The 27,763-nt window shown below is 40.8% G+C and overlaps 1 protein-coding gene across 2 annotated transcripts in view; it reads left to right on the top strand.

The window, feature by feature from the left end:
- The first annotated feature begins 378 nt into the window (after positions 1–378).
- Positions 379–27,763, top strand: part of SPEN (spen family transcriptional repressor) — a 90,275-nt gene continuing 62,890 nt past the window's right edge. For both annotated transcript variants that reach the window (XM_019461496.2, XM_019461495.2), the window contains exon 1: positions 379–744. In XM_019461496.2, the coding sequence (XP_019317041.2) occupies positions 662–744 (83 nt within the window). In that variant the 5' untranslated portion in view covers positions 379–661. The remainder of the gene's footprint in view (positions 745–27,763) is intronic.

Genomic DNA, 27,763 nt, shown 5'->3' with positions numbered 1-27,763 from the left:
TCCTCCAGACCGGCGCCTGGAACCCCTGCTCGAGGGGCCGGAGGCCGTCTCTGCCCCCGCACGCGCAGAGCCCCAAGCCTGACTGAGCGCCCGCCCCGCGGCCGGCTCCTCGCGCGACTGCGCGCCTGCGCACCGGGACCCGGCGCGCGAGCGTTCCTTCCCGACCCCGTGTCCCTCCCTCCCCCGCGCGCCTGCGCGCCGGCTGGGAGGAACTCGGCGCCTCGGCCTCGGCGGGAGGGCGGACGCGCGCGCGCCCGCGGCGAGGGAGGCGGGCCGCGCGCGCCGGTGGGAAGCGTCCGGCTGCCACAGCGCCAGCTTCGTCGTAGTCGCTGCCGCCCGGGTCCCGCTCGCCCCTCCTCCCCGCTCCCCCGCCCGCCGCCGCCGCCGCCGCCGCCGCCCGGGCGCATGCGCCGCCGGAGCGCGAGGGTCGGCTTCGGGTGTGTGGTGGCGGCAGAGCGGAGCTGCGAGGCCCGAGAGTCAGAACCTGGGGGAGAGGGATGGTCTCTGCACGGGGGGGAGCCGGAGGAGCCGCCGCCGCTGCCGACGCCACCGCCGCAGCCGCCGCCGCCGCCGCCCCGGCGCCCGCCTCCCGGCGCTGACGGGCTCGTACGAAGCCGGCGAGGGAGAACCCGCACCAGCGGTCGCCGGCACACCGCCCAGCATGGTCCGGGAAACCAGGCACCTCTGGGTGGGCAACTTACCGGAGAATGTGCGGGAAGAGAAGATCATCGAGCATTTCAAACGGTGAGTGACACGCGGCCCGGGGCCGCGCTTTCTCCTCAGGCGCCGCTTGCCCGTCCGGCCCGTTGCCGGCCCCTCCCCGTGCGCGGAACTGCTGAGGGGACCCGGGCCAGACCCACGGACGGGTGCGAGGAGCGCGCGGCTGTCTGGTCGCCGCTCGGCCCGCGTCGCGGCGTTGGGCCTGGGCCTCGGCGGCGCGGCCCCATTGCCGCCCTCTCCTTACCTAGCCGGGACGAGGCTGTCGCCCGGCCTCCCCGGAGCCGGCGCCGGGCGGCGGTGCGGTCGCATCCTTGCGCGCCGCCGCCCCGGACCCCTGCCTACTAGGGACCCCCACCCCGGCGCGGCCAACGCCGGAGTCCCGCAGCAGCTCCCGCTCCTCGCCTTGCGGGCTGACGGAGATGTCTGACCTACAGAGGGGTTGGTGTGAGAGCAGAGGTTCGACCCAGGCAGAAGTCTTGGTAGGTGGTGTAGGTGCATCTCAGAACTGGGGAGACACTACGAGGTTCCAGGCGCCTCTCACCACGGACTTCCAGATCTAGAAACTAAAGGGAAATAGCAAGCGCGCATTTTTTTCTTTTCTGTGGTTCCCCCCCCCCCCCCCCTTTTTTTTTTCTTTTTGCGGGGTTGGCTAGAGAGGATGGTGTCTGAAAATAAGTTGGTGCGCCTGTTTTGGCTCCTTCGCCTTCCTGGCCGCTCTCAGCCGTCTGGGGTCCCTGGGCGAGGAGGACGGTGGGGACCGAGGGCTTGCCGGGGAAGGCCCACCTCAGGTAGGACGGTACCCAGTTCGCGTCGGAGCCCGACAGCCTCAGGCTCTCTGCCTCCGGGGCCGCGCCGGGTTAGCGCGTAGGGGCCGCCTGTAAAAGAGACTCCCTCCCACCCAGAGTTCTTTCCTCGGTGCTTAGGAAAAAGCGAGTCTTTTAAGATTAGAACACGTAGCTGCTTTTTTAAACTTCCCAGAATACGTTTTGTGTGTGAAGTATAGGAATCCGTGTTGTTTTTTGATCCGTCTTTCTTCTACGGTAGTATTTAGGCGCTTGCTTTCTTTGTGAAATATACGTGTACCGTAACGGATAGAGTCCTCGGCATCAAATGCTGAAAGTGACGGTTTACTTAGGCTCGGTGCAAAATGAGAAGGACTGTAGCAAATCTGTGACTGCCTTTGAAAATTACTGTATTTTCCGATATTCACAATCCTCAAAGATTTTAAGTTTGGTTTCCTCTTAATTCCCCTTACTATCTAGTGAGTGAAGGAAATTGTGGAGCGCCCTTATTAGTGAGTCACCATGGGAAAAATAGATTGCGTCGCTTGCTCTTGAGCTGCTTGGATAAGGAAATGGAAGCAGAGGCAGCCGCGCTCCACTCTGTCTTTTAAATGGAGGATCATTGATTCTGTTGGTGGTTGCTGTTACTGGGGTATTAAATCTTCACCGCTGGAGCGCGCGTCTGCGCGTGTCCGCGTGTGAAAAGGAGCCGGCAATAGTGAGGCCATTCATAACCTGCTAGCGCTGTCCTAGGCAGGGCTGGGGGAGGCGCGCTTCCAGGGACTCTCCCGGTGTTTACTACGTTGTGCTGAGAAACCAGGCAGGGCGAGGCAGGGAGCAGAAACTCACCTCTGTCCATTGTGATAAAGGGGATCGAGACCTTGGGCTCAGTTGGGAGGCAGATGGGAACTTTCTCTGCCTGGCGCTGCTCCACCCATCACCCCCACCCGCAGCCCCAGTATCTTCGCTGCTTTAGTGGGAAAATCTTGGAGGTGCAGATTATTGGAGTGGAAGAACCACTTAGATGTGGTCACTTTTAACCCCTGGTGGACTTTGTCTGTGGGTCTCTGCCTGGGAAATTCGTCTGTGCCGACGTGCAGACACGTGCATTGCAGCATTCGCTTTGCTCCTCAGTGTTCTGTGGCCAGACGTGTCATTTCGCGTTATGCACATTCCAGAGACATTGCATGCCTCTTGCAGGGAGTTTGACCCCTCTCAAGATGAGGGGTTAGGGAAAGGAAAGAGGAAATCGTGCAGGGGAGTTTGGGGAGGTTTTTAAGTGGTTGGTGCTGCGGTCCGGCTTGTGTGAATGACTTTCTAAAATGGCGGCCAGGACCCACTTTATGTGGGAATCAGCCGAGCAGATCTCAGAATGCGCCGAGGGAGGAGGGGGCGGAGGATGCGAGCTGCCTTCGAAAGCCGAGGTCTGGAGGAACGTTACTGTATTCAAGAGGGCTTAGCCGGCACAGTGCTCGCGACTGCGTTTAAAGGAGTATCTCACCTATTGCAGAGCAAAAGCAGATGCTGCTGATAAAAGCAGATTATTTTAAAACTAAGCAGACCGTGTGTCCACCAAACTCCATTATTTTAAAAGCGATATTTAAAAACTTTAAACAAACGTTCTTCTTTAAATAGGCATTGCATTCTTATGGGTTTAAAGACTAAAAGATTTATAGAGAAAAATTTTCCCTTCACCCCTGACCTCGGGATTCCCAGTTCCCATTCTCCCACTTCCTACTGACAGGTAATCTCCATTTTTGGTTTCTTGTTTATTCTTAAACATGTGCAAGAAATGTTTTTGCTTCTCCAGCTGTGGAGCTAAATGGACCCTGTTTGGAGGAATTCAAAGCGTTTTATCCCTGTTGTAAAACATGTTTTGTAAAATATGTGATTGCTACCGGGAGGAAAATGAAATTTGAGTAATTTAAGTAAAAGGGATAAAAAGGTAGTTGTACCAGAATGACAGCTCTGCAAGGAAATTTAAGGATACTCACTTCTGGTGTTTTCTAGAAATCAAAATGCGAGAAACCCTACAATGCCTTTTACCAGCTTTTTCCCTTTCCCCAGCTAATTACATTAACTGATAAGTGTTTTACAGGATTAAGAGGTGTATACTGGGAATACATTATATAAAACGTTTTCAAAATGATTATTCTTGTAACACTGATTAGGCTTTTGTAGTAATTTTTTTTTTTTTTTTTTTTTTTTTTAAGATTAAGCCAGTTAGTTTAGGGAGCTGGCAGTTTAGAGGTACTTGGCGGGGGGGGGGGGGGGGGGGGGGGGGGGAGTGGGGGAAGGGTCAGAACCAAAAATTTTTTTTTATTATTTACATTTTGATCAGTGTTTTTGGTGAAAAATAGATTGAGAGAAGGATGCTGATCTGGCTTTTTTTCTTCCATACTAAAGAATGACTAAATCTTTAAAGTGTAATCAGGGCATTTTCAAAATTTGGCTTTACCCTCTTGCAATAAGAACACATTTGTTGTGTTCATTATCTTTACAGCTTTTAATATGCTGGTTGAAAAAAATTAAATGAGGACTATTTCTGAATCAGATTTTAGTTAACAAAGATCTATTGCAGGGACTGAATTTGCACAATAGAGAAAGTCCTTTCCTTTGTATGTTAGCTGGGTGGAAGGGGGGAAGGGAGGAGTTACACAACAATTGGTTGCTGTCTTTTAGTTGTAAGAGAGGTGTATGCAAAGATGATTCCCTGAATTAGAATGAACAAACGAATAGAGCCTTTTAAAGAATCTAAAATTCTTTATATCTTATTTGTAGATAATAAGTAAATTGCATATTCAGGTTCTTCCCATGTCCAGTTACTGAGAATACGTTAAAGATTGTGCAGATATAGAGCAGGGTAGCAGCTTATGTAAAAAATTTGTCCAAGAATGAGACCTATTTAAAAATGTATTTTGGTTTTGCTAATTTCAAAGGTCTTCTTTCAGTGGTTTTCTGAGCTTAAATCTCTGGAATGTATGTTATGTGTTACGTGTATCTGGATATCTTTACTTTTGGGACACAATAAAAATATAGTGGAAGAGTTTCCATTTCTTTAGTATTCTATAACTAGATATATTTTTAGACTTAAAACAGATTTGACTCACCCTAGCCTTACATCATTGCTACGTCGTTTCTTTTTTAGAGCCTAGCCAGTTTCTATGTAGAAACATCTCTGATTTTGAATGTTATAATTTTGATAATCTGTTTTCATGATGGGCTTTTGTACGTTTTAAAAATAAAAAAATCAGTTATCTTGAGAAATAGCATTAAAAAATCACATAGAATGCTTGAAATGTTGTTTTTTTACTTCCTGAGTAGAATGTCTCTGGCAGATTAGAGGAAAACAGGGCTCAGTGCCCGGAAGAATGGTGGTGTTTGACTTGTGTAGAGGGCACCTTTTTCCAACTACCTTTCTTGTAGACTGGTGATTGCTCAGGCATTGTACTGTTTGGTATGCTCATGAAGCGAATTCAGGCTTGATTTATGAGACACTTTTAATCCTGTGAGCACTCATGCTTTGGGAAAATTTATATACAAGTTATAAAGATAGTGGTAATGTGAAAGTTTTTCCAAATAGTCTTCTAAGTCTCACCTTCTCGTTTGAAATTTTGCTAAAATTTAAAAGTTTGCAGTAGTTCTTGAAAACTAGTATATCCAATTGGAGATGGTGTATTTCTCTGTTACTTTAAAAAAATCTAGTGTTTGAGCTGTAGTTAACTAGTCCACAGCATTTAGAGTAAGCATTGTAGTCTGCACATTCCTTCAGTGTATATATTTATTGAAATTGGGCTCCTGAATTTCCTTATTGGATGATTTGAAATAAATGTGCAAGCCCTTGAAACTGACATATATATTAGTCTGCTGAACAAGGAGACAAAACAAAGTAGTATTTTTCTGTAAATTTCTTACCTTCCTTACTTACTTTATTTTTACTTATTATTATTTGCCTTAGAGCTACTCATATTGTGAGTGAAAATAGCATACTCTGTTGTGGAAACCAGTTAGAATGTTTAAGTATTTTATTAGAAACCATATAATTTTTGTGTACTATCTAATTGGTTTTCAGTGTGTGGAAATACGCTTTGCCATAAAAAAATGATCTCGGTATAATTCTAGAGTATTATAATATTCAGGTTTTTCCCCCCTACATTATGTCTGTGTCTGCTAAATTGAAAATGGTAAACATCTAAAAAACCCACAAAGGAATATCTCTTTCCTGACTTAAATTTAGTGAATTTTTGTGTTTAAGGAGTTCATCTTGAGTATAGAGATGAATTGAAATTTAGCACAGTTAAAGATTTTTATTATAGGGGCACCTGGGTGGCTCAATCAGTTAAGCATCTGACTTCAGCTCAGGTCATGGTCTTATGCTCCATCAGTTCGAGCCCCACTTCATGTTCTGTGTTGACAACTCAGAGCCTGGAGCCTGTTTCAGATTCTGTGTCTCCCTCTGTGTTTCTGCCCCACCCCGGCTTGTGCTTGCTCGCTCGCTCTCTCTCTCTCTCTCTCTCAAAAATAAACATTAAAAAAAAAAAAAGATTTTTTATTATATAAAGAATTGCTCCGGTTCTTAGAGTTAAGGAATATTTGTGGGAACATTCAATGGGAAATACTTACATTGCTTATCACTTTCTTCAAGAAAATAGTATCATGGTATTATCAACATGGTAGTATGAATAGTACCTGTGGTTTCACCAACACAAATCAAGTGTTTTCATATTTCACCTTACATTTGTTGCACACATTCCTTTTCACTTCCCCATTTCTGTGTGAATCATTTATGCTTATCACGATTTGGAAACTAAAGTAGCAATTAGACCTGCTGCTAGGTACTTTAATGCATTAATAAAGATGCATATACATTACTAATTTATGTGTAAAAGTTATACTTTGGAGAAATTTGAACATATACAAAAATAGAAAAATAGTAAATGAATCCCACGTACTCCTCATTCAGCCCCAACAACCGTCAATCGTGGCTTGTCCTGCCTTATGAAGAAAAATAAAGCAAAGGAGGGGATGGAGGGCCATGTTGGTGGGGGGAGTAAGTAAGGTCTCTTTGAAAAGATGGCATTTGATACATCAGAATGAAGGCCTGTCCACACTTAGATCCAATTCTTTCCTACCAGTGTTATTTTTTTCCATTTATAATTTATTTTGAAATAGTTCATGAATGGTGCAAGGAATTCCCACACCCCTTTCACCCAAATTCCCCAATTGTTAGCATTTTGATACATTTACTCCATTAACTTCTCTTTCTTTTTTTTTAATGTTTGTTTATTTTTGAGACCAGACATGAGCAGGGGAGGGGCAGAGAGGGGGACAGAGGATCAGAGCCCCATGCCACTGAAATCATGACCTGAGCAGAAGTCAGATGCTTATCTGACTAAGCCACCTATGGACCCCAGTCTTACCCTAGTTTTCATGTGCCTGGTAGTCTTACGTAGCATGGATCTTTCATTCTGCAGAATGACCCTCCGCCTGAGTCTAGCCAGTATATCCTCCTGACCAGATCATGTCATGCATTTTTGGCAAGAATACCACAAATGATTCTGTGCCCTTCTCACAGTAACCTATAAGGAGACAGACGATATGGATCCATCCCACCACTGGTGATAGTTTAACTTTGCTCACCTAGTCAAGTTTTAGTTTTTACTATTTCCCCCTTTGTATTTGATTAGCATTTTATGGGGAGATATTGCACTATTATGCAGATAGTCTTTGTTCCATTATCAAGCCTATAGCCACTAGCCTTAGTATCTAATGATAAGTCTTGCCTTTATTATATACTGCTGTGATTGCTTCTATATTTAGTCTTCTGTAGACACAAACTTTACATGTGTATATAATACTCACGATTTGTTTCTTTCTTTTTTTTTTTTTTTTTCAGTTGAATTTTAGTCCAGGGTTTATTTGATACCCAAATTGTTCTAGATTTGGCCAGTGCAAGCTCCTTCAAACAGGCTACTGTGTCCTTTTGATATCTTCCCATTACTCTTTTGAGCATTTATTGTAGGTACAACAAAGACTTACCATGTACTTTCCTTGCCCCAATCCTGTAATCAACCATTTCCTCAAGAAGTCCTGGGTATTTTTTAGTGTAGGATGGTATTGAGAAACCAAGATCTGGATGCTCAGTTTACCCTTGGCTACAAAGCTAAGATGTGTGTTGTGTGTATATACCTCTGTGTGTGTGTGTACACACATTTTCATGTATGTGCCATATCTGTATCTCAGGGTCACATTGTTAAAAATATTCACGTGCTCCAATACACAAGGATTCTTTCTAACCTCCCATTTCCAAGTTTGTAAATTTTTAAACAATGTTTATTTATTTTTGAGAGAGACAGAGCATGAGCGGGGGAAGGGCAGAGAGAGAGGGAGACACAGAATCCAAAGCAGGCTCCGAGCTGTCAGCACAGAGCCCAACATGGGGGTCAAATTCACAAACCGCAAGATCATGACCTGAGCAGAAGTCGGATGGTTAACCCACTGAGCCACCCAGGCACTCCGTAAATTTTTTCTTAGACAGAAACCTGTCTCCAATTCCTCTCAGTATATTTACTTATTTGCCCAGTTATATTCTCAGTGTAGCACATATCCAGATGCCACCTCTAGGCACATTTCTTTGGAAAACCAACATTTGGGGATGAGGGACAAGGAAACAAAAGGAAGGTAGGACTGGAAATGACTTGAATGTTTTTGCCCTCAATTTTTTCTCTCATAGGAGACAACTTGTGGATGAGTAAATTTACCTGCCTCTCTGGTTAAAACCCATTTAGAACTATCCCACTCTTAAAATTTTAGTTTTGGTTCTAGTTCTACCACTGACTTTGTGAGATGAAGTTAATCACTGGATCAGTCTGGGCTTTATTATATGCTAGGTCACATAGAAGAGGGGATAGTGAGAAAGGAGCTTGTTGGGAATAATATTAGGAATTATCAGTGCTTCATTTATTTATTTTGTTGTTAGTTACTCACTTTGTGTGGTATCTCAGCAAAATTTGCCTTGGCCCTACCTTCCTCCAAACCTATGGACTTTAGCATTTTTTAAAAAATTGAATTATAATTGATGTATATTTGAAACTAATTATGTTATGTAACATAATGACTTGGTACTTGTATATACTTCAGTATGACCACCATATAAGTCTAGTTAACCCCTGTCACTATACATAATTACAAAAAAATTTTTTTCTTCTGATGAGGACTCTTTATTTTGAAGATTTTATTTTACTTTTCTTAAAGTGTTTAATTATTTTAGGGGGGAGAGAGAGAGTGAGACAGAATCCTAAGTATGCTCTGCATGGTCAGCGCAGAGCCTGGCGCAGGGTTCGAACTCAATAACTGTGAGATGATGACCTGAACCGAAATCAAGAGTTTCGTGCTTAACAGAGTCTTAATACAGCCCCACGACTATTTTCTAACTACAAGTTTGTACCTTTTGACCCCCTTTCAATTCACCCTTCTGCTCATTCCCCCCACCACTAATCTGTTCTCTGTATCTATGAGTTTGTGTTTTTTATTGTTGTTTTTAAGATTCTACATATAAATGAGATCACGTTATTTCTCTTTCTCTGACTTAGTTCATTTAGTGTAATGCCCTTAAGATCTATCCACATTGTTTCAAATAGCAAGATTTCCCTCTTTTTATGGCTGTATAGTACTCTATCGTGTATGTATGCACTACCTCTTCCGTATCTGTTCTTTAGTCCATGGATACTTAGGTTGTTTCCATGTGTTGGCTGTTGTAAATTATGCTGCAGTGAACATGGGGATGCACATATCTTTTCAAATTAGTGTTTTCATTTTCTCTGGATAAATACCCAGAAGTGGAATTGCTGGATCATATGGTAATTCTGTTTTTAATGTTTTGAGGAACCTTCATACTGTTGTCCATGGTGGCTGCACTCAGCTTTATTTTTCTTCTCCCTCTTGATACTCTTGGTCCCCATCCAAAGGGTTCCTTAATGAGTTAAGACCCTTATTCTTTGGCACAAGGGAATGGTGGAGTTTGTATTATTTTGAAGTAGATTCCAGACATCTTACTTTATCCAAAATATTTCAGTATTTATGTCTAGGAGATAAGGAATGTTTGAAGATCTGTATTCCTTTTTTTTTTTCTTTTTTTTTTTTTTAACGTTTATTTAGACGGATAGAGACAGAACATGAACAGGGGAGGGTCAGAGAGAGAGGGAGACACAGAATCTGAAACAGCTCCAGGCTCTGAGCTGTCAGCACAGAGCCCGACGTGGGGCTCGAACTCACAGACCGCGAGATCATGACCTGAGCTGAAGTCGGACGTTTAACCGACTGAGCCACCCAGGCGCCCCTCCTATTTCAAATACCCAGTCAGTATTCACGTTTGTAATTCTTTTAAGAATCTTTTTTTAAAAACTCAGTTGCTGGGGCACTTGGGTGGCTCAGTCGGTTGAGCATCCAACTTCAGCTCAGGTCATGATCTCTCGGTCCATGAGTTCAAGCCCCGTGTCGGGCTCTGTGCTGTCAGCTCAGAGCCTGGAGCCTGCTTTCAATTCTGTGTCTCCCTCTTTCTCTGCCCCTCCCCTGCTCATGCTCTGTCTCTCTCTCTGTCAAAAATAAATAAACATTAAAAAAAAATTAAAAAAAAAAACAAACAAAACTCAGTTTCTATATAAGGTACACAAATTATAATTGGCAATATGTAATTTTTAAAATTTTTATTTAAAAAATTTAAAAGGGGGGAAGGAGCACCTGGCTGGTTCAGTTGGTGGAGCATGTGACTCCTGATATCAGAGTTATAAGTTCAAGCCCTACATTGGACATAGAGAGTACTTTAATAAATAAACTTTAAAAAGTTGTATTGAGGGGGTGCCTAGGTGGCTCAATTGGTTGAGCATCTGACTCTTGATTTTGACTCAGGTTCATGATCCCATGGTCATGGGATCAAGCCTGTGTCCTGCTCCACACTGAGCATGGAGCCTGCTAGGAATTCTCCCTCTTCCTCTGCTGCTCTCCTCTGCTTGTGCTCTCTTTCTCTCCCTCTCTTTCAAATTAAACAAAAAATTTTTTATTAAAAATTTTTTTTCATAAAAATTTTTATGAAAAATTTTTATTTATTTTTGAGAGAGAGAGAGAGCACGAGCAGGGGAAGAGCAGAGAGAGAGGGAGACACAGAATCCGAAGCAGGATCCAGGCTCCGAGCTGTCAGCACAGAGCCTAACACAGGGCGCAAACCCATGAACTGTGAGATCATGACCTTAGCTGAAGTTGGATGCTCAACTGAGTGAGCTACCCAGGCACCTGCCCCGCCCCTACAATTTTTTTTTATTGAGGCTTAATTTACAGTACCTATTTTAAATGTAGAGCTTGTTGAATTTTGAGAAATGTAGGCTTGTTGTAACAACCACTACCATCGTAGTCATGATACCACAGTTTGTTTACTTATTTTTTTAAAGTTTATTTATTTTGAGAGAGAGTTGGGGGGGGGGTGCAGAGAGAGAGAGGGAGATAGAATCATAAGTAGTCTCCATACTGTCAGTGCAGACCCTGACGTGGGGCTCGAACCTACAAACCGTGGGAATATGACCTGAGCCAAAATCAAGAGTCTCATGCTTAACCGACTGAGCCACCTAGGCACCCCTGTTTATTTACTTATTAATGAACATTTTGATAATTGAAGTCTTTTAATCCATAGGTTTTTTAATGTTTAATTTTTAAATTTTATTTTAGAGAGAGAGAACATGAGTGGGGAGAGGGCCAGAGTAGGAGGGGGAGGGAGAGAGAGAATGAATCCCAAGCAGGCTCTGTGCTCAGAGCAGAGCCCAACTTGAGGCTCAGTCCCATGGCCCTGGGATCATGAGCCAAAATCAAGGGGCACCTGGGTGGCTCAGTTGGTTAGGCAGCTGACTCTTGATTTCGGCTCAGGTCATGATCTTGCGGTTTGTGGGTTTGAGCCCCACATCTGGCTCTGTGCTGACAGTGCAGAGCCTGCTTGGGATTCTGTCTCCCTTCCTCACTGCCCCCCTCTCCCCCCAAATAAATAAATAAATAAACAAACATTGAAAAAACGATTTAGAGAAATCAAAAAAGAAGTCAAATCAAGAGTCAGGTGATCAACCGAGTGAATCACCCAGGTGTCCCTAATCTGTAGGTTTATTATTTTTAATATTTATTTTTTGAGATAGCATGCGCACAAGCAGGGGAGAAGGCAGAGAGAGAGGGAGCGAGAATCCAAAGCAGTCTTCAAGCTGTCAGCACAGAGCTCAACTCAGGGCTCGAACTCACCAACTGTGAGATCGTGACCTGAGCAAAACCAAGAGCAGTTCAATTAACTGACTGAGCTACCCAGGTGCCCTGCTAATCTATAGGTTTTGTTTTTATTTTTATTTTTTGAGAGAGAGAGTGTGTGAGCAGAGGAGTGGCAGACAGGGAGACACAGAATCTGAAGCAGGCTCCGGTTTCTGGGCTGTCAGCACAGAGCCTGATGCAGAGCTCCAACTCATAGACCGTGAGATTGTGACTTGAGCTGAAGTCAGATGCTTAACCTACTGAGCCATTCAGGTGCCCCTAATAGGTTTTAATTTGGTTCTCTACTTACAACTTTATTTGTTGCTAACCAGGTTGATTGTTCTGTACAGTTTCTTGCTGTGTGAATTTTGCTGATAACGTTGTCTTTTGGTATATGTTAATATCACCTTTGTCCTCTGATTTTTTTTTTTATGAATAGAATTATATATATAAATATTTTAATAGGGGCACCTGGGTGGCTCATTTGGTTAAGTGTCCGAGTCTTTCAGCTCAGGTCATGATCTCAAGGTTTGTGAGATGGAGCCCCACGTCCTCTGCTAACAGTGCAGAGCCTGTTTGGGATTCTCTCTCTTTTCCTTGGGATTCTGTCCCTCCCCCGCTTGCCCTCAAAATAAACACTTAAGAAATAAAAATATTTTGATACTGTATTTCAATATAATCGGTTTTCTTTATTGTTCCGTGTATTTTAATTTCAATAATACTATTCTGAGAAAGGATTTATAGGTATCACCAGACCATCAAAGCATTCCAGGGCACAAAAAGGTTAAACATTGGTTTAATTTTTTTTTCTTTTTACGTTTTATTTTATTTTTTGAGGGAGACAGATTGTGAGCAGGGGAGGGGCAGAGAGAGAGGGAGACACAGAATCCAAAGCAGGCTCCAGACTCTAAGCTGTCAGCACAGAGTTTGATGGGGGGCTTGAACCCACAAAGTGTGAGATCATGACCTGAGCAGAAGTCGGATGCTCAACCTACTGAGCCACCCAGGTGCTCCAAGAATGATTTAACTGCTTTTTTTTTTTTTTTTTTTAAGTTTCTTCATTTTGTGAGAGAGTGTGCTTACACGTGAGAGAGAAAGGGCGGGGAGGGTCAGAGAGAGAATCCTAAGCAGGGTCCACACTGTCAGTGTGGAGCCTGACGCAGGGCTCAAACCCACAAACTGAGATCGAGAATCAAAATCAAGAATCTGACATTTAATCCACTGAGCCACCCAGGCTCCCCTTAAGTATTGATTTTAACTTTGACATAGAAAGGTTGAGCTGAGAAAGTTAAAATCTTCAAAAAACTTTGACTAGAAAGCAAAGGTTGTGTCCTGTGAATAGCTTGATTCCCACCCCTCCTTTTTTTTTTTTTTTTTTTTTTTTTTTTTTTTTGTGGTTGCATTCTTAGTGATTAGAACTGCTGTTTTTATCATGGGTTGTTTGTTTTGTTTTTCAGTTCTTACATTCCCTTCTTACCCCTGGTTTTAGCTTACGAATAATGGAATCTTTAGATTTCTAAGGTTGTTCTTTTAGTCAGGTTGAATTCTTTGAGTGATCTGAATTTCAGGCACATCCATAGTTAGAATTACATGCTGTAATAGGTACTGACTTCTTCTGGTGGGCCAGACTTTAGTCAGAGAAAACTAGGTTTGCAAAAATCTTAAGTTTATAGAGAGCACTTAAAATTCAGGTAGTATGTGATGCTGTATATAAAATAAGATGCTTTAAGTCTTCATTAACACATATATTAATCTAAAGTGGGTACATTTAATTTCTCCCAGAAACTCAGTGGGTGATTTTATAAGATTCCTAGGGTCTTTCCAGTTTAAGAAATCTTGTTATAGCTGTCATTCTTCCTTATGCATAAAGGTTACTGGAATGCTATAGTTTTTTTTTTTTTAATTTTTTAAATTTAATTTAACTTTTTAAAATCTTATTTCTTAAAATTTACATCCAAATTAGTTAGCATGTAGTGCAACAGTGATTTCAGGAGTAGATTCCTTAGTGCCCCTTACCCATTTAGCCCATCCTCCCTCCCACAACCCCTCCAGTAACCCTCAGTTTATTCTTCATATTTGAGTTTCTTCTGTTTTGTCCCCCTCCCTGTTTTTATATTATTTTTGTTTCCCTTCCCTTATGTTCATCTGTTTTGTCTCTTAAAGTCTTCATATGAGTGAAGTCATATGATTTTTGTCTTTCTCTGACTAATTTCACTTAGCGTAATACCCTCTAGTTCCATCCACGTAGTTGCAAATGGCAAGATGTCGTTCTTTTTGACTGCCAAGTAATACTCCATTGTATACGTGTGTACACACACACACACACACACACACACACACACACACACCACATCTTTATCCGTCCATCCATCGATGGACATTTGGGCTCCTTCCATACTTTGGCTATTGTTGATAGTGCTGCTATAAACATGGGGGTGTATGTGTCCCTTCGAAACAGCACACCTGTATCCTGTGGATAAATGCCTAGTAGTGCCATTGCTGGGTCATAGGGTAGTTCTATTTTTAGTTTTTTGAGGAACCTCCATACTGTTTTCCAGAGTGGCTGCACCAGCTTGCATTCCCAAAGAATGTTACAAAGTTTTAAAAAGCATATATTAAACTTCATTTGGATTATAAAAGAGTTTAACATCTACAAGTAGTGTTGTATCCATCATACAAAACATTGGTGTTATCAGTTACTTTGAAATGAATCATTCTAATGAGCTGTGCTCCTCAATCAAAAGTAGCCTTTCTGAGGCTCCATCAGTTGAGGTCCAACTTCGGCTCAGGTCATGATCTCGCAGTTAACGAGTTCAAGCCCCACGTTGGGCTCTGTGCTAACAACTGGGAGCCTGGGAGCTTGCTTCGGTTCTGTGTCTCCCTCTCTCTCTGCCCTTCCCTGTTCGAGCGCTGTCTCTCTCTCTCTCTCAAAAATAAAAACATTAAAAAAACCAAACAAACAACTTTTTGGGTCAAGACTTAAGTGGTATTTGTAAAGTTTTAAATAGTTTTAAATTATATTGCAGTGAATTTTTTAAATGGTGTATATGTTTTGTTACACCACTCTGAAGTATAGGGATATACTCTAGTTTTTCTTATCACCCACACCTCTCTATAAGTAGCGCTTTCCACAGTGGTTTTTGACACAGATCATCTTTTTCAGCATAGGTTTGCTTTGTCATTCTAAAAGTAGATGTATAAAAGGAACTTTCATCACAGCTTTGGGTCTCACGGGGTTATGACACTTGATTTCCCTTGTGTTGATCTTACTGGAAATTTTGTTTTAAAAATGTTTTTCTGGGGCGCCTGGGTGGCTCAGCCGGCTAAGTGTCCGTCTTCAGCTCAGGTCGTGATCTCACGGTCCGTGAGTTTGAGCCCCGCGTCAGGCTCTGTGCTGTTAGCTCAGAGCCTGGAGCCTGCTTCAGATTCTGTGTCTCCTTCTCTCTCTGCCCCTCCCCCCATCATGCTTTGTCCTTCTCTCTCTAAAAAATAAATAAACATGAAAAAAAATTAAAAACAAATGTTTTTTCTGAGTTTTTTTCCGAATGTTTTTATTCTTCCTAAAAGACTTCTTGTTTGTAGAAAAAGCTTTTTAGTTTTAGAGATTAACCAGATTAAAATGTTGACTGGGGAAGTTGGCACATTTAACAAAACGATTGGCATGGAGACTAAGGACTTATTTTTTTTTTAATTTGATGGGGTTAATTTCATGCCAAGGTTCTGTATTGGGAAGCATATTTACTTAAAAGTTTATAAAACAATGGAACTGAGCAAAAAAAAAAAAAAACAAAAAAAAAAACACCCAAAAACTATAGGCCTTTTAAGATGAAGGAGTGATACTGTGAGCTCATTTCCTAAATCTGAGAGTAGAGGTAGTCTTCAGAGTTTACAGAAATACTCATAATGGTGTATAAAAAAGAATATGGAATTTATGTATGTTAACAAAAGGTGGGATACGTTTTGTCTTGATTCTATTTTATCTTAGCAACCATGTAGTATGAAATAAGGATAAAAGTCACTAGTCAAGTGAAATATTGGAAGTATTCATAAATTTCCCAAAGTCGTTTTTTAAATTATCATTTTACTAAGAAGTTAGTCATAAGGTTAAAAATGAATTTCTTCTCAGCAGTTGTAAGTAATAGTCCTATTAAGTCAGGTAGGAAGCACGTTTTCAAAGAGCCCTTTGCGTTCTGACTAGGAATTCTTGATGTAGATTTTTGCTATTTTTTATTCTCTTGGCTTCTGCCACTTCAACTTTGTTCTCTCCAGCTTTCCCTTTTTTTCTTTTTCTTAAGTTTATTAAGGGAGGGAGGGAGAGGGAGAACCCAAGCAGGCTCTTTGCTGTCGGTGCAGAGCCCCACGCACGGCTCGATCCCAGGAACTGGGAGATCACAAACCAAGTTGAAATCGAGTCGGATGTTCAACCCACTGAGCTGCCCAGGCGCCTCAGCCTTCCCCCTCCCCTTTTTTTGTTAAACTTTTTAATGTTTTATTTATATGTGTATGTGTGTTAGAGCGAGCACGAGCGAGAGCGTGCATGAGCAGGAAAGGAGCAGAGAGAGATGGAGACCGAATCTGAAGCAGGCTCCAGGCTCTGAGCTGTCAGCACAGAGGACCCATGCGGGGCTCGAACCCATGAACCGCGAAATCATGACCTGAGCCAAAGTCGGACACTTAACCGAATGAGCCACCCAGGTGCCCCGGCCTTCCCTTTATTTTGATCAGCTTGCCTTGCTCCTTTTTCTTCACCTAACTGCTTTATTCATTGTCATTACTTTAAGAAATGGTTGATCATAAATAATCATTTGCTTCTATTTACAATTATACTTGAGCTTTCCCCAGAAAAGTCCTGTGTAAATCAGACACATTAATGAAGTTATTCATGAATTATTGTGAGAACAAATGTCCAGAAGTTAACTTGGTGGTCATCATATTCTTGCACTATATAATTTGATTCTTGCAGTACAGACTCCTTTCTCCTTTTCTCTAGAGAAAAACTTTATGAATTAGTTCTAAAATTGTCTAATAGATTCAGACTTCCTATTGATCTCACCAGTAGGATCTAAAGATTACAGAATCGGGGAGTCCGGCTGGCTCAGTTGGAGGAGTGTGTGACTCTTGATCTCGGCATCTTGAGTGTGAGCCCCATGTTGTATGTAGAGATTACTTAAATAAAAATGTAAAAAATAAAAATTTATAGAATCTTTGGAATTTTTTCTCATAATTGAATAATCTTTCAGAGGTGTACGTATTAGTTGAGCATTATCCTTTTGTTAAAAATTAAAAATTGTTAAAAGTTAAAATTTTGAATAAACTATGCCCACCGTGGGGCTTGAACTCAAGACCCTGAGATCGAGGTGCATGCTCTACTGACTGAGCCAGCCAGGCACTCCCTAAAATTAATTTTACTTAGTAAATAGTTTCTCATTAGATTGGTGTGAAATAATGCATTTTTTTCACTGACGTAATGATGCCTGTAATAGTTCTGAAGAATTTTGTCATTCAAGGCTTTACCTTGAAAACATTTTTCTCAAGAGTGAGTCATCAAATTTTCTTCTCTTTTTAAAAAAAATTTTTTTTTTTTCAACATTTATTTATTTTTGAGACAGCATGAACAGGGTGAGGGTCAGAGAAAGAGGGAGACACAGAATCTGAAACAGGCTCCAGGCTCTGAGCTGTCAGCACAGAGCCCGACGCGGGGCTCGAACCCACGGACCGCGAGATCATGACCTGAGCCGAAGTCGGACGCTTAACCGACTGAGCCACCCAGGCGCCCCAATCGAATTTTCATGTACAGCATTCTAGACACTCACCATGGATTAGGTTAACAAATGAGTATAGTTTTGTTGCTCGAATTAAGTTCTTCGGTTTTCAGGTTTTCTTAGACCCTCCTAAGTAGAACCAATAAATAGTTTTTCATATGTAAAAAGTAATCTGTGATCATAGCAGCATTATTCACAATAGCCAAAAGATGGAAGCAGCCATAGTGTTAATGACCCATGAATGGATAAACAGAAAACATACAATGCAATATCACTCAGCCTTAGAAAGGAAGGAAATTCTGACCCATGCTACAGATGGATGTACCTTGAAGAAGTTATGCTCAGTGAGGGAATCCCATGTCTGTGTGGATTTCCTGTATGTACACCTATTAAATTTGATTTTCACCTGTTTAAAAAAATTACGCTAAGTGAAATAAGGCAAATCTCAAACGGATAAATATTGTATTATTCTACTTATAGTAGGTACGTAAAGCAGTTAAATTCATACAAAGTGAAATGGTGGTTGCTTTGTTTTTTTTTACGGTTATAAGCAGTGTTGCAGTAAGCAATCTTGTATACTGTTTGCAGACACATGCAATTACATATACATGATCAATCCCTGTGAATGGAATTTCTGGGGATGTGTACTTAGTTCTAATCGATACTATAAAATTATCTTCCTAAGAGGTTTTCTAATTTATACTCCTGCAGAGAGTGGTATGAAATGGCTATTCTACTCAGGCTAGTACTTCGGTATTACTAATTTAGGTCTTTGTGTTATGTGGTACCTTTTTAAAAATTCAGATTTTTAAAATTCGTATTTTCAAAAGTTTGAGTGAAATTTAGCAACTTTTCTGAGTGTATTTCTTTTGTTTACTATTTGTGTGTATGTGCATATCTTATTTGTTTATTTTTATGTAATCTCCACACCCACTATGGGGCTTGAACCCCAAACCCCAAGATCAAGAGTCTCCTGCTCCACTGGCTGAACCAGCCAGGTGCCCCCATGTGTATGTGCGTATTTAAAAAGAACTTTATGTTAAAATATTTTGCCTGTTTTTTTTGTTGTTGGGGCCTCTGTCTCCCTTGATTTGTAAGAGCTGTTTGTATATTTAGGAAAACATTTTATTTCTCATGTGTTACAAGTATTTTCTCCCATTTTTTGACAGTATTTTGCTGTTAGGAACTGTAATTTTTATGTGGTTTATGTGGTATTTTTCTTTATGATTTAGAGGTTTTACCCCGGGGCACCTGGGTGGCTCAGTTGGTTAAGCATCCCACTCTTTTGGCTCAGGTCATGATCTCATGGTTTGTGAGTTCTAGCCTCCCTGCCTCTGTCAGGCTCTGTGCTCACAGCATAGAGCCTGCTTGGGATTCTCTTTCTCCCTCTTCTCTCTGCCCCTCCCCAGCTCTTTTTCTCTCTCAAAATAAATAAAGTTTAAAGAAAACAGAGAGGGGATCCTGGATGTCTCATTTTGTTGAGTGTCCGACTTCGGCTCACGTCATGATCTCCTGGTTCAGGTTTGAGCCCCACACTGGGCTCTGTGCTGTTGGTACAGAACCTTCTTCTGATCCTGTTTCCCTCTCTCTGCCCCAACCCTGCTCGAGTGCACGCACCCTCTTTCTCTCTCTAAAAAAAAAAAAAAAAAAAAAAGGTTTTACCCCATGTTGAAAGTCTTTCCCAGACCCAAGATTATACAACAAATTAATAGGTTTTTTTTGGTTTTTGTTTTTGTTTTTGTTTTTGTTTTTTTTTTTTTTGCTTTGCAGAGAGATAACACATATTGGCAAACTGTTACAAATCATTCTTCTCCTCCTCTTGTTTTTCTCCAGTCCTCCCCTCATCCCTCCAAGTAGAGAAGCATCTCTCAGGGTATTAGCTTTTTTTCTCTAGTGAGACTAGGGCTGTCTTTTGCTGGCTTTAGGGATTCTCAGTCTGTCTTTTGCCATCTTTAGTAATTATTTGTACTTAGGCAAAAGAAAGCGTGATTAAAACAAGAATATATTGTTTAAAAATAGCTTTAGATCTACTTTCTATATAAATTTATTTCACAGTAGATTTACTGAAGGAAATTCTGTGTCATTGTGACATGAAGGTGGCAGATAGTGGTTGTCATCAGTAGTGGGTTACTTATCTTCCCAGCCAGGCATACTTGAAATAGAAAATGTCTTCCGAGTGTGCCCAGTTATAGACAACACAGCATGCAGTTGATTTATGTTTACATAACAGATGCTCATGACTAAAGGAGATACAAAATCTTTTGTATTAAAGGACAGCGACAGGCACTATTTTATCATACATATATTTCTTATGACTGAGACAGCCAGGAGCTCCTATATTTTTTCTTTTATTTATTTTTTATTTTTATTTTAGAGAGAGGGGGAGAAGGGCACAGGGAGAGAGAAAATCTTAAGCAGGCTCCATGCTCAGTGCAGAGCCCAATGCCGGACTTAATCCCACGAGCCTGGGATCATGACTCAAGCCAAAATCGACACTCAGATGCTCGGGGCGCCTGGGTGGCTCAGTTGGGTAGAGTATCCAGCTTCAGCTCAGGTCATGAGCCCCACATCGAGTTTACTGCTGTCAAACTGTCAGCGTAGAGCCTGCTTCAGATCCTCTCTCCCTCTGTCTCTGCCGTTCCCCTGCTTATGCTCTCCCAAAAAACGTATATTAAAAAGAAAACAGAGAGATGCTCAACAGACTGGGCCATCCAGATGGCCCATCTTTTTCTTTTAGTAAGTTTTATTGAGATATAATCCACATTCCATAACACTCATCCTTTTTTTTTTTTTTTTTTAATTTTTTTTAACATTTATTTATTTTTGAGACAGAGAGAGACAGAGCATGAACAGGGGAGGGGCAGAGAGAGAGGGAGACACAGAATCTGAAACAGGCTCCAGGCTCTGAGCTGTCAGCACAGAGCCCGACGCGGGGCTCGAACTCACGGACTGTGAGATCATGACCTGAGCCGAAGTCGGACGCTTAACCGACCAAGCCACCCAGGCGCCCCCATCCTTTTAAAGTGTACAGTTCAGGAGTGCCTGGCTGGCTCATTCGGTAGAGCATGTGACTCTTGATCTCAGGGTAGTGAGTTTGAGCCCCTTGGTGGCTGTAGAATTTATGTACTATATATATATACATGTATATATGTGTACATATATGTACATATATGTGTATATATATAGGTATATGTATATATGTGTATATGTATCTTTAAAAAAAGGCATACAATCCAGTTGTCTTGAGTATAATCAGAGTTAGGCAACCATCACTACTAATTTCAAGAACATTTTCATTACAGCATAGTGAAACTCTACGTGCGTTAGCAGGCACTCCCCATTCTCCCTTCTCCTCGGGCCCTGGCAACCACTAATCTGCTTTATATTTCTATGAATTTGTCTGTTTTGGATGTTTCATATAATATATGGAATTATACAATACGTGACTGGTTTTTTTTCACTTAGCATAATGTCTTCGAGGCTCATCCCTTTCTGTGGCCAAACTGCATTCCATTGTATGGACATACGTATACATGCACATATACATACATCTATGTAAAAAAAATTTTTTTTTAATTTTTAACATTTATTAATTTTTCAGAGACAGAGAGAGACAGAGTGTGAGCAGGGGAGGGGCAGAGAGAGAGGGAGACATAGAATCCGAAGCAGGCTTCAGGCTCCGAGCTGTCAGCACAGAGCCTGATGCGGGGCTCGAACCCACAAACTGCGAGATCATGACCTGAGCCGAAGTCGGACGCTCAATGGACTGAGCCACCCAGGTGCCCCTATGTAAAAAATTTTTTTGTTCAAACCATTTATTGAGGGGTTTCAGGAGAAGGTGGAAAGGCTGGGAGGACAGTGAAATCCACACCATCATCCAGATGAGATCTGCCCAGCTTCATAGTCGCTGAGTGCCATATCATATATTTTTTTAGGTAATACATTTATTTATTTTTTAAAGTAAGCTCCATACCCAGCATGGGGCTTGATCTCACGGCCTCGAGATCAAGAGTTTCATGCTCCACTAGCTAAGCCAGCCAGGTGCCCCAACCTTTGCCCGTTCTTAAAAAAGATTTTTTTTAGGCTTTTTTTAATTTACTTTGAGAAAGTGAGCACACAAGCGGGGGGAGGGCAGAGAGAGAAGGAGAGAGAATCCAAGCAGGCTCTGCACTGTCAGCACGGAGCCCCTCTTGTGGGGCTAGAACTCCTGAACCGTGAGATCATGACCTGAGCTGAAATTAAGAGTCAGACGCTCAACCCACTGAGCCGCCCAGCCGCCCCTGTGTATTTTTAAACTGCATTCATTTTTAGGTTTAATTGTAAGAGCTCTTTACCAGATACATAGTTTGCAAGTATTATTTCCCTGTTTTTGTGGGTTTATATCAATTTTTGATATTTGTTTTTGGATAAAATAAGACCATTAACTTTTATCATTGTCATGCTAATAATGTAAATTTATTTTGTCATTCTAGGTCACTGTTAAAATTTAAGTTTTACTTTGGGCTTTAATTTAACTGTTATAACGAGACATGTTACAAATACCTTATTTGGCTATGTCCAAATTGTAGGCATTTTGGAATCTAAGTATGTGATTCTGAGTTATACACCACATTTAATGTGTTGAAATCTGGGGATATCAGTAATTGTGAATGAGGTAGCTTTAATATCTACCTCTGTTAAATTGATGACAAGCAATAGCTTTAATCTTAAAAGATTGGAATTGTACACTTAAAAATGGTTAAAATAACGACTGGCAGGCTCAGTCGGTAGAGCACATGACTCTTGATCTCAGAGTCGTGAATTCAAGCCCCATGTTGGGCATAGAGCTTACTTTTTAAAAAAATGGTTAACTTATATTGCATTTTATCACAATAAAAATGTTTTTTCACCCACAATTCTATAAGAAAAATGTGGCCAGCTCTAATTAGGTGCTCTTACAACATAACAAGTTGCTGAGGATTCTGTCTTAGGGATCGCCTGAAGTATTTCCAGTCACTGGTATAGGAAGTAAAAGTCTGACATAAGAGGGGAAACTAGCCTTTTGGTATAAATATAAGATCAAATGGGGGTTGATTTATAAATTAGCAATTCCTTTGTAAAAGTTACTGCTATGGAAAGATAATTAATGTGTTGATGTTACTGTGTTATTCCAGATAGTTTGGTAGTTGTAATGGATGTATTTATGACCCAACTGTCTGAGTTTGAAAGATGAATGATTTTGGATCTTTTTATAGTGTAAAAAACAAACACACGTTTTCTTGTCTCTGCTATTGATTGATTGATTGATTGATTGAGAGACAGCATGAGCAGGGTAGAGGGGGCAGAGGGAGAGAGAAAAATATGAAGCAGGCTCCATGCTCAGCACCCAGCCTGATGTGGGGCCTGATCCCAAGACCCTGGCGTCATGACCTTAGCTGAAATCAAGTCAGATGCCCAACCGACTAAGCCACCTGGTGTCCCTCTTTTCTCTGCTATTCTAGGTAGCCTAACCAAGCTTTAATATTTATCTTTTAGGCCTTTTTATACCTTATGACATGTTCATTTGATCTTTGCTTTGTTTCTGTCTGTGCCTATTGGCCATTTGCTTTTGAATAAGCAACATGTTGGCCATAATGGGATGGAAGGGTGGGAAAGTGGGAAATACACAAAGCTATTGGTAGTTTGATAAAATATATAATGTTTGGAAAATGATATTTTGCATTTTACATGAGTAGATGTGTAGGTTAATTGCATGCCTCATCAGAGAAGCTGATATTCTTGTATATAATTCTATAACTCTTCCTTAAAAAATTTTTTAGTGTTTTTTATTTATGAGAGAGAGAGAGAGACACAGAGTACGAGCAGGGGAAGGGCAGAGAGAGGGAGACACAGAATCAGAAGCAGGCTCCAGGCTCCCAGCTGTCAGCCCAGAGCCCAACGCGAACTGCGAGATCATGACTGAGCTGAAGTCAGAAGCTCAACAGACTGAGCTACCCAGGCACCCCATAATTCTATTAACTCTTACCTGGGATAGCAGGACAACATTGAAGCTTTAGAAGGGATCTCTTTACCTGAAAATGCAGAAGTAATGTTAATAATCATAAAAGACTCAGAGGGGATCTTTTAACTCTAGGAGTTAACTGGGCAAAGTAGATGTAGAATTTGATTGTATTTTCTAAGCGGAGTGGACCTGTTGTCTTGTTTCAAAAATGACTTGGGGAGGATTGTTTTCTGTAGTAGGAGGCTTTGTGTGAAAAGGAAGTACTGTATGTGGCTGTTCTTTACTATTGCTTATTGGTAGGGTCTGTTGCAAAAACTAGGATTAAAATTAATCATTGAATTTTAATGGTAACCCAGCCATTAATGGTTGAGTACAGTGCCTTCTTGGAAAGAAGAGGTATTGAGAGAATTCATTGGGTTTTAGCATACTAATGTCTTTAGCTTTATGTAATGGTGTTGCTTTGGAAATTATAGAGTAAGCTTCTTGTAGAGTTGATAAAAACAGTTTAGAATAGGAGGACTCTTCACCTATCAGGACTAAATTATAATTAAATTCCCTGAGACTGGGGATCTTTGTTTTGCTCCCTGATATGCATCAAGTGCCTAGAACAGTACTTATTAAAAAGCATATAATTAATTGAATTGGGTTCCTAGTCTCTTATACTCCCATGCTTTTCCTCAACTATGTCAATATTGCTTTCTAATGTGAGCTCTGAGGCCATTAATTCAGTGAAATTATATTCTTCAAGGAACTGCTAACGATGGTCAGTGCTTGTTACATAAATTGTCCATTGCTGAAAGGAGACCAAACATTTCACCAGACCCGGTTATTATTTTGGATAACTTTTTTTTTTTTTTTTTTTTTTTTTTTTAAATTCTAAGTAGGCTTCACACTCAACATGAGGCTTGAACTCATGACCCAGAGATCTTAATAAGAGTCTTATGCTCTACTGATGGAGCCAGCCAGGTGTTCCTCTTTTGGGTGATTTTTACATTGACTCTTAAAAATTCAGAAGAATACAGTGTGTGTTGATAAATTTAATATTTTTTAATTTTGAAGGTTTTTGACCAACCAGAAACCAATTTAGTATTGTTTTTTGACCGGTTTTGAAGACAGACCTATAAGATTGTTATATACTGCAGCTTATAACCATCAAACACAATTTATTAGCTTTATGTTCTCATTTATTTTAAACAGTTTCTCTTAATTCTTTAAAAATTATAAATGAGATAGTAACACAACCAGTGACCCTGTAATCTTAGAAAAAGTTATTTTGTATGTATTACTGGAAAATACTCCATAGGTTCTCTGAAAACCTGTATCTACTGCTTGATATAGTTCAGAAAGGAAACAGTGTCTAATTATGGTTTGATTCTTTTTTTTAATTAGTAAACGTCAGATAAATGTCGCATCTTGATACTTGAGGAATACTTGAAAACTGTAGGAAATGTGTTGTTTCAGAAAGCGTAGACAAAAGTCAGGATGTTGTATTTACCAGTTGAGTGTTCATGGTATGAAGAGTTGGCTTTTTTTTTTTTTTTTTTTAATTTGGAAATTTCCAGTCTTCACATTGTAGAAGAGTAATATAGAATTGTAATATCTGATTAAGTTCTCCTTTGTTAAATTGGAAGATAGATTTGTATGTGTTTTCTTTCCAAAATGTGCTTTCCTTAATATAAAAATGATAGAGGGGCACCTGGGTGGTTCAGTCAGTTGAGCTTTCCGCTCAGGTCATGATCTCCTGGTTGGGTTCAAGGGATCAAGCTCTGCATTGGGCTCTATGCTGACAGCACAGATTCTCTGTCTCTGTCTCTCCCTTCCTCCCTCTCTCCCTTCCTCCCTCTCTCCCTTCCTCCCTCTCTCCCTCCCTCCCTCTCTCCCTCCCTCCCTCTCTCCCTCCCTCCCTCTCTCCCTCCCTCTCTCCCTCCCTCTCTCCCTCCCCTGCTTGCACAATGCACACACACTCTAAATAAATAGATAGATAGACAGATATTTAGAAAAAGAATAGAGATGGTGAGCCCACCTTATCTGCATTATCTGTACATTATCTGGTCCCTCTTTCAGTATTGCATTTAGCTCTTTATTATTCAAGACATAAGCTTAAACATTTGTTTTCCTTGTATTATTCTTCGGCTAACTAACTTTTTTTAATGGGGAGTTGCTTCTCTCTGCTGCTTCCCTCTTTTTTCTTTTTTAGTAGAAAAGCCTATGTATGCATCCTTCTGTTTAGTGATAAACTTTGTGGGTGTGGTAAAATATACATACTATAAAATTATTTTAACCATTTTTAGGTATACAGTTCAGTGGCATTAAGTACATTCACAGTGTTGTATATAACCATCACCACCATCTATTTCTAGAATTTTTTCATCCCATATGGAAATTCCATACCCATTAAGCAATAACTCCCATTTCCCCCTTCTCCCAGCTCCTGGTAACCTCTATTCTACTTTCTGTTTTGATGAATTTGCCTATTCTAGATACCTCATACAAGTGGAATCATAAGGTAATATTTTCCCATTTTGTCCAACTTATTTCATTTAGTATGATGTTTCAAATTTTTATCCATGTTGTAGCATGTATCAGAACTTTGTTTCTTTTTACATCTCTCTTTTTTTTTTTTTTTTAAGTTTATTTTTAAGAGAGAGCGAGCAGGGGAGGGGCGGGGAGAGAGAAAATTCTAAGCAGGCTCCATGCTGTCAGCACATAGCCCAACACGGGGCTTGAACTCTCACAAACCATGAGATCATGACCTGAGCCGAAATCAAGAGTTGGATGCTTAACTGATTGGGCTACCCAGGTGCCCCATCTTTTTATGTCTTAATGTACTATTCCATTTATGTGTATTTCACATTTTATTAATTCATTGGTAGACACTTGGATTGTTTCCATCTTTTGACTGTTGTGAATAATGCTTCAGTGAACACTGCTGTCTGCATAATTATTTGAGCACCAGTTTCCATTTCTTAAAGGAGTGGAATTGCTGGGTCATATGGTAATTCTGTGCTTAGCTTTTTGGGAAAATGCCAAACTTTTCCACAGTTGCTGCACCATTTTACAGTTCTACCAGCTCTGCACTAGATTTCAAATTTCTCCTCATTCTTGTCAACACTCGTTCTTCCCCCCGCCCCCCCCCCCCCTTAAATAGTCATCCTGGTGGGTGTGAAGTGGTATCTCGTGGTGGTTTTGATTTGCATTTCCCTAATGACTAATAATTTCGAGCATATTTTACTGTTTATCTGCCATCTGTGTGTCTTCTTTGTTGAAGTGTTTTGCCTATTTAAAAAAAAATGGGTTGAGTTATAAGGTTTTTTGTATTCTGGATACAAGTCCTTTGTCAGATATAATGGAAGGTATTATTTAATGTTTGTATTTTGGAAAGAAAAGGACGATTTCAATTTCAAACAATTTTTTCCCAAATTAAAAAGATCCTTTCATTACTTCATTAACAAATAATTTTGTTACTTTTAGTTCAGTTGCCGGATGAAATTGAGTTTTAGGGTTATGCTTCCCTTGTGAGAGATAGTAACTTAAATCATACTACAGGATGTAAAGAGGAAAGTTCTGCTTTCTGATAATGTCAGCTTCTTCAAGGGAAGTGTAAAATTATGATTTTGGGTTGTCAGCAAATACGAATGCTATATTTAAAAGTGCTGTGCCTGCCTTTCTAAAATGCCAAATTACAAGTACATAAAACATAATTAACTCCTAATGAAATTTGTAGAAATTTCATGACTTTTAAAATTCCAAGTCCTTGTATTTCTTATATATATGCTTCAAAATATAAAAGGTGTCGTAAAATTTTTCTTTGCAAACAATGATTTTTTAATAAAATGGGAACATATGGTCTATCAAAAGATTTTGTCAAATGTATTAATTTGTATGAAAAACAATTCTAACTATGCCTAAATTATGTTTTAATAGTTTTAACCTCCTGAAGAAATTAAATAGCAGAAAACTGCATTAAAAAAATTTGACACTGGGGGCGCCTGGGTGGCGCAGTCGGTTAAGCGTCCGACTTCAGCCAGGTCACGATCTCGCGGTCCGTGAGTTCGAGCCCCGCGTCAGGCTCTGGGCTGATGGCTCGGAGCCTGGAGCCTGTTTCCGATTCTGTGTCTCCCTCTCTCTCTGCCCCTCCCCCGTTCATGCTCTGTCTCTCTCTGTCCCAAAAATAAATTAAAAAACGTTGAAAAAAAAAAAAAATTAAAAAAAAAAAAATTTGACACTGGAAAATAAGTAGACAC

Source organism: Panthera pardus, unplaced genomic scaffold (genome assembly GCF_024362965.1).
Source record: "Panthera pardus isolate Hobbes unplaced genomic scaffold, ASM2436296v1 HiC_scaffold_11, whole genome shotgun sequence".
Lineage (NCBI taxonomy): Eukaryota > Metazoa > Chordata > Mammalia > Carnivora > Felidae > Panthera > Panthera pardus.
Note: the sequence above shows the minus strand (reverse complement) of the source record. Positions and strands in the feature narration are given on the sequence as shown.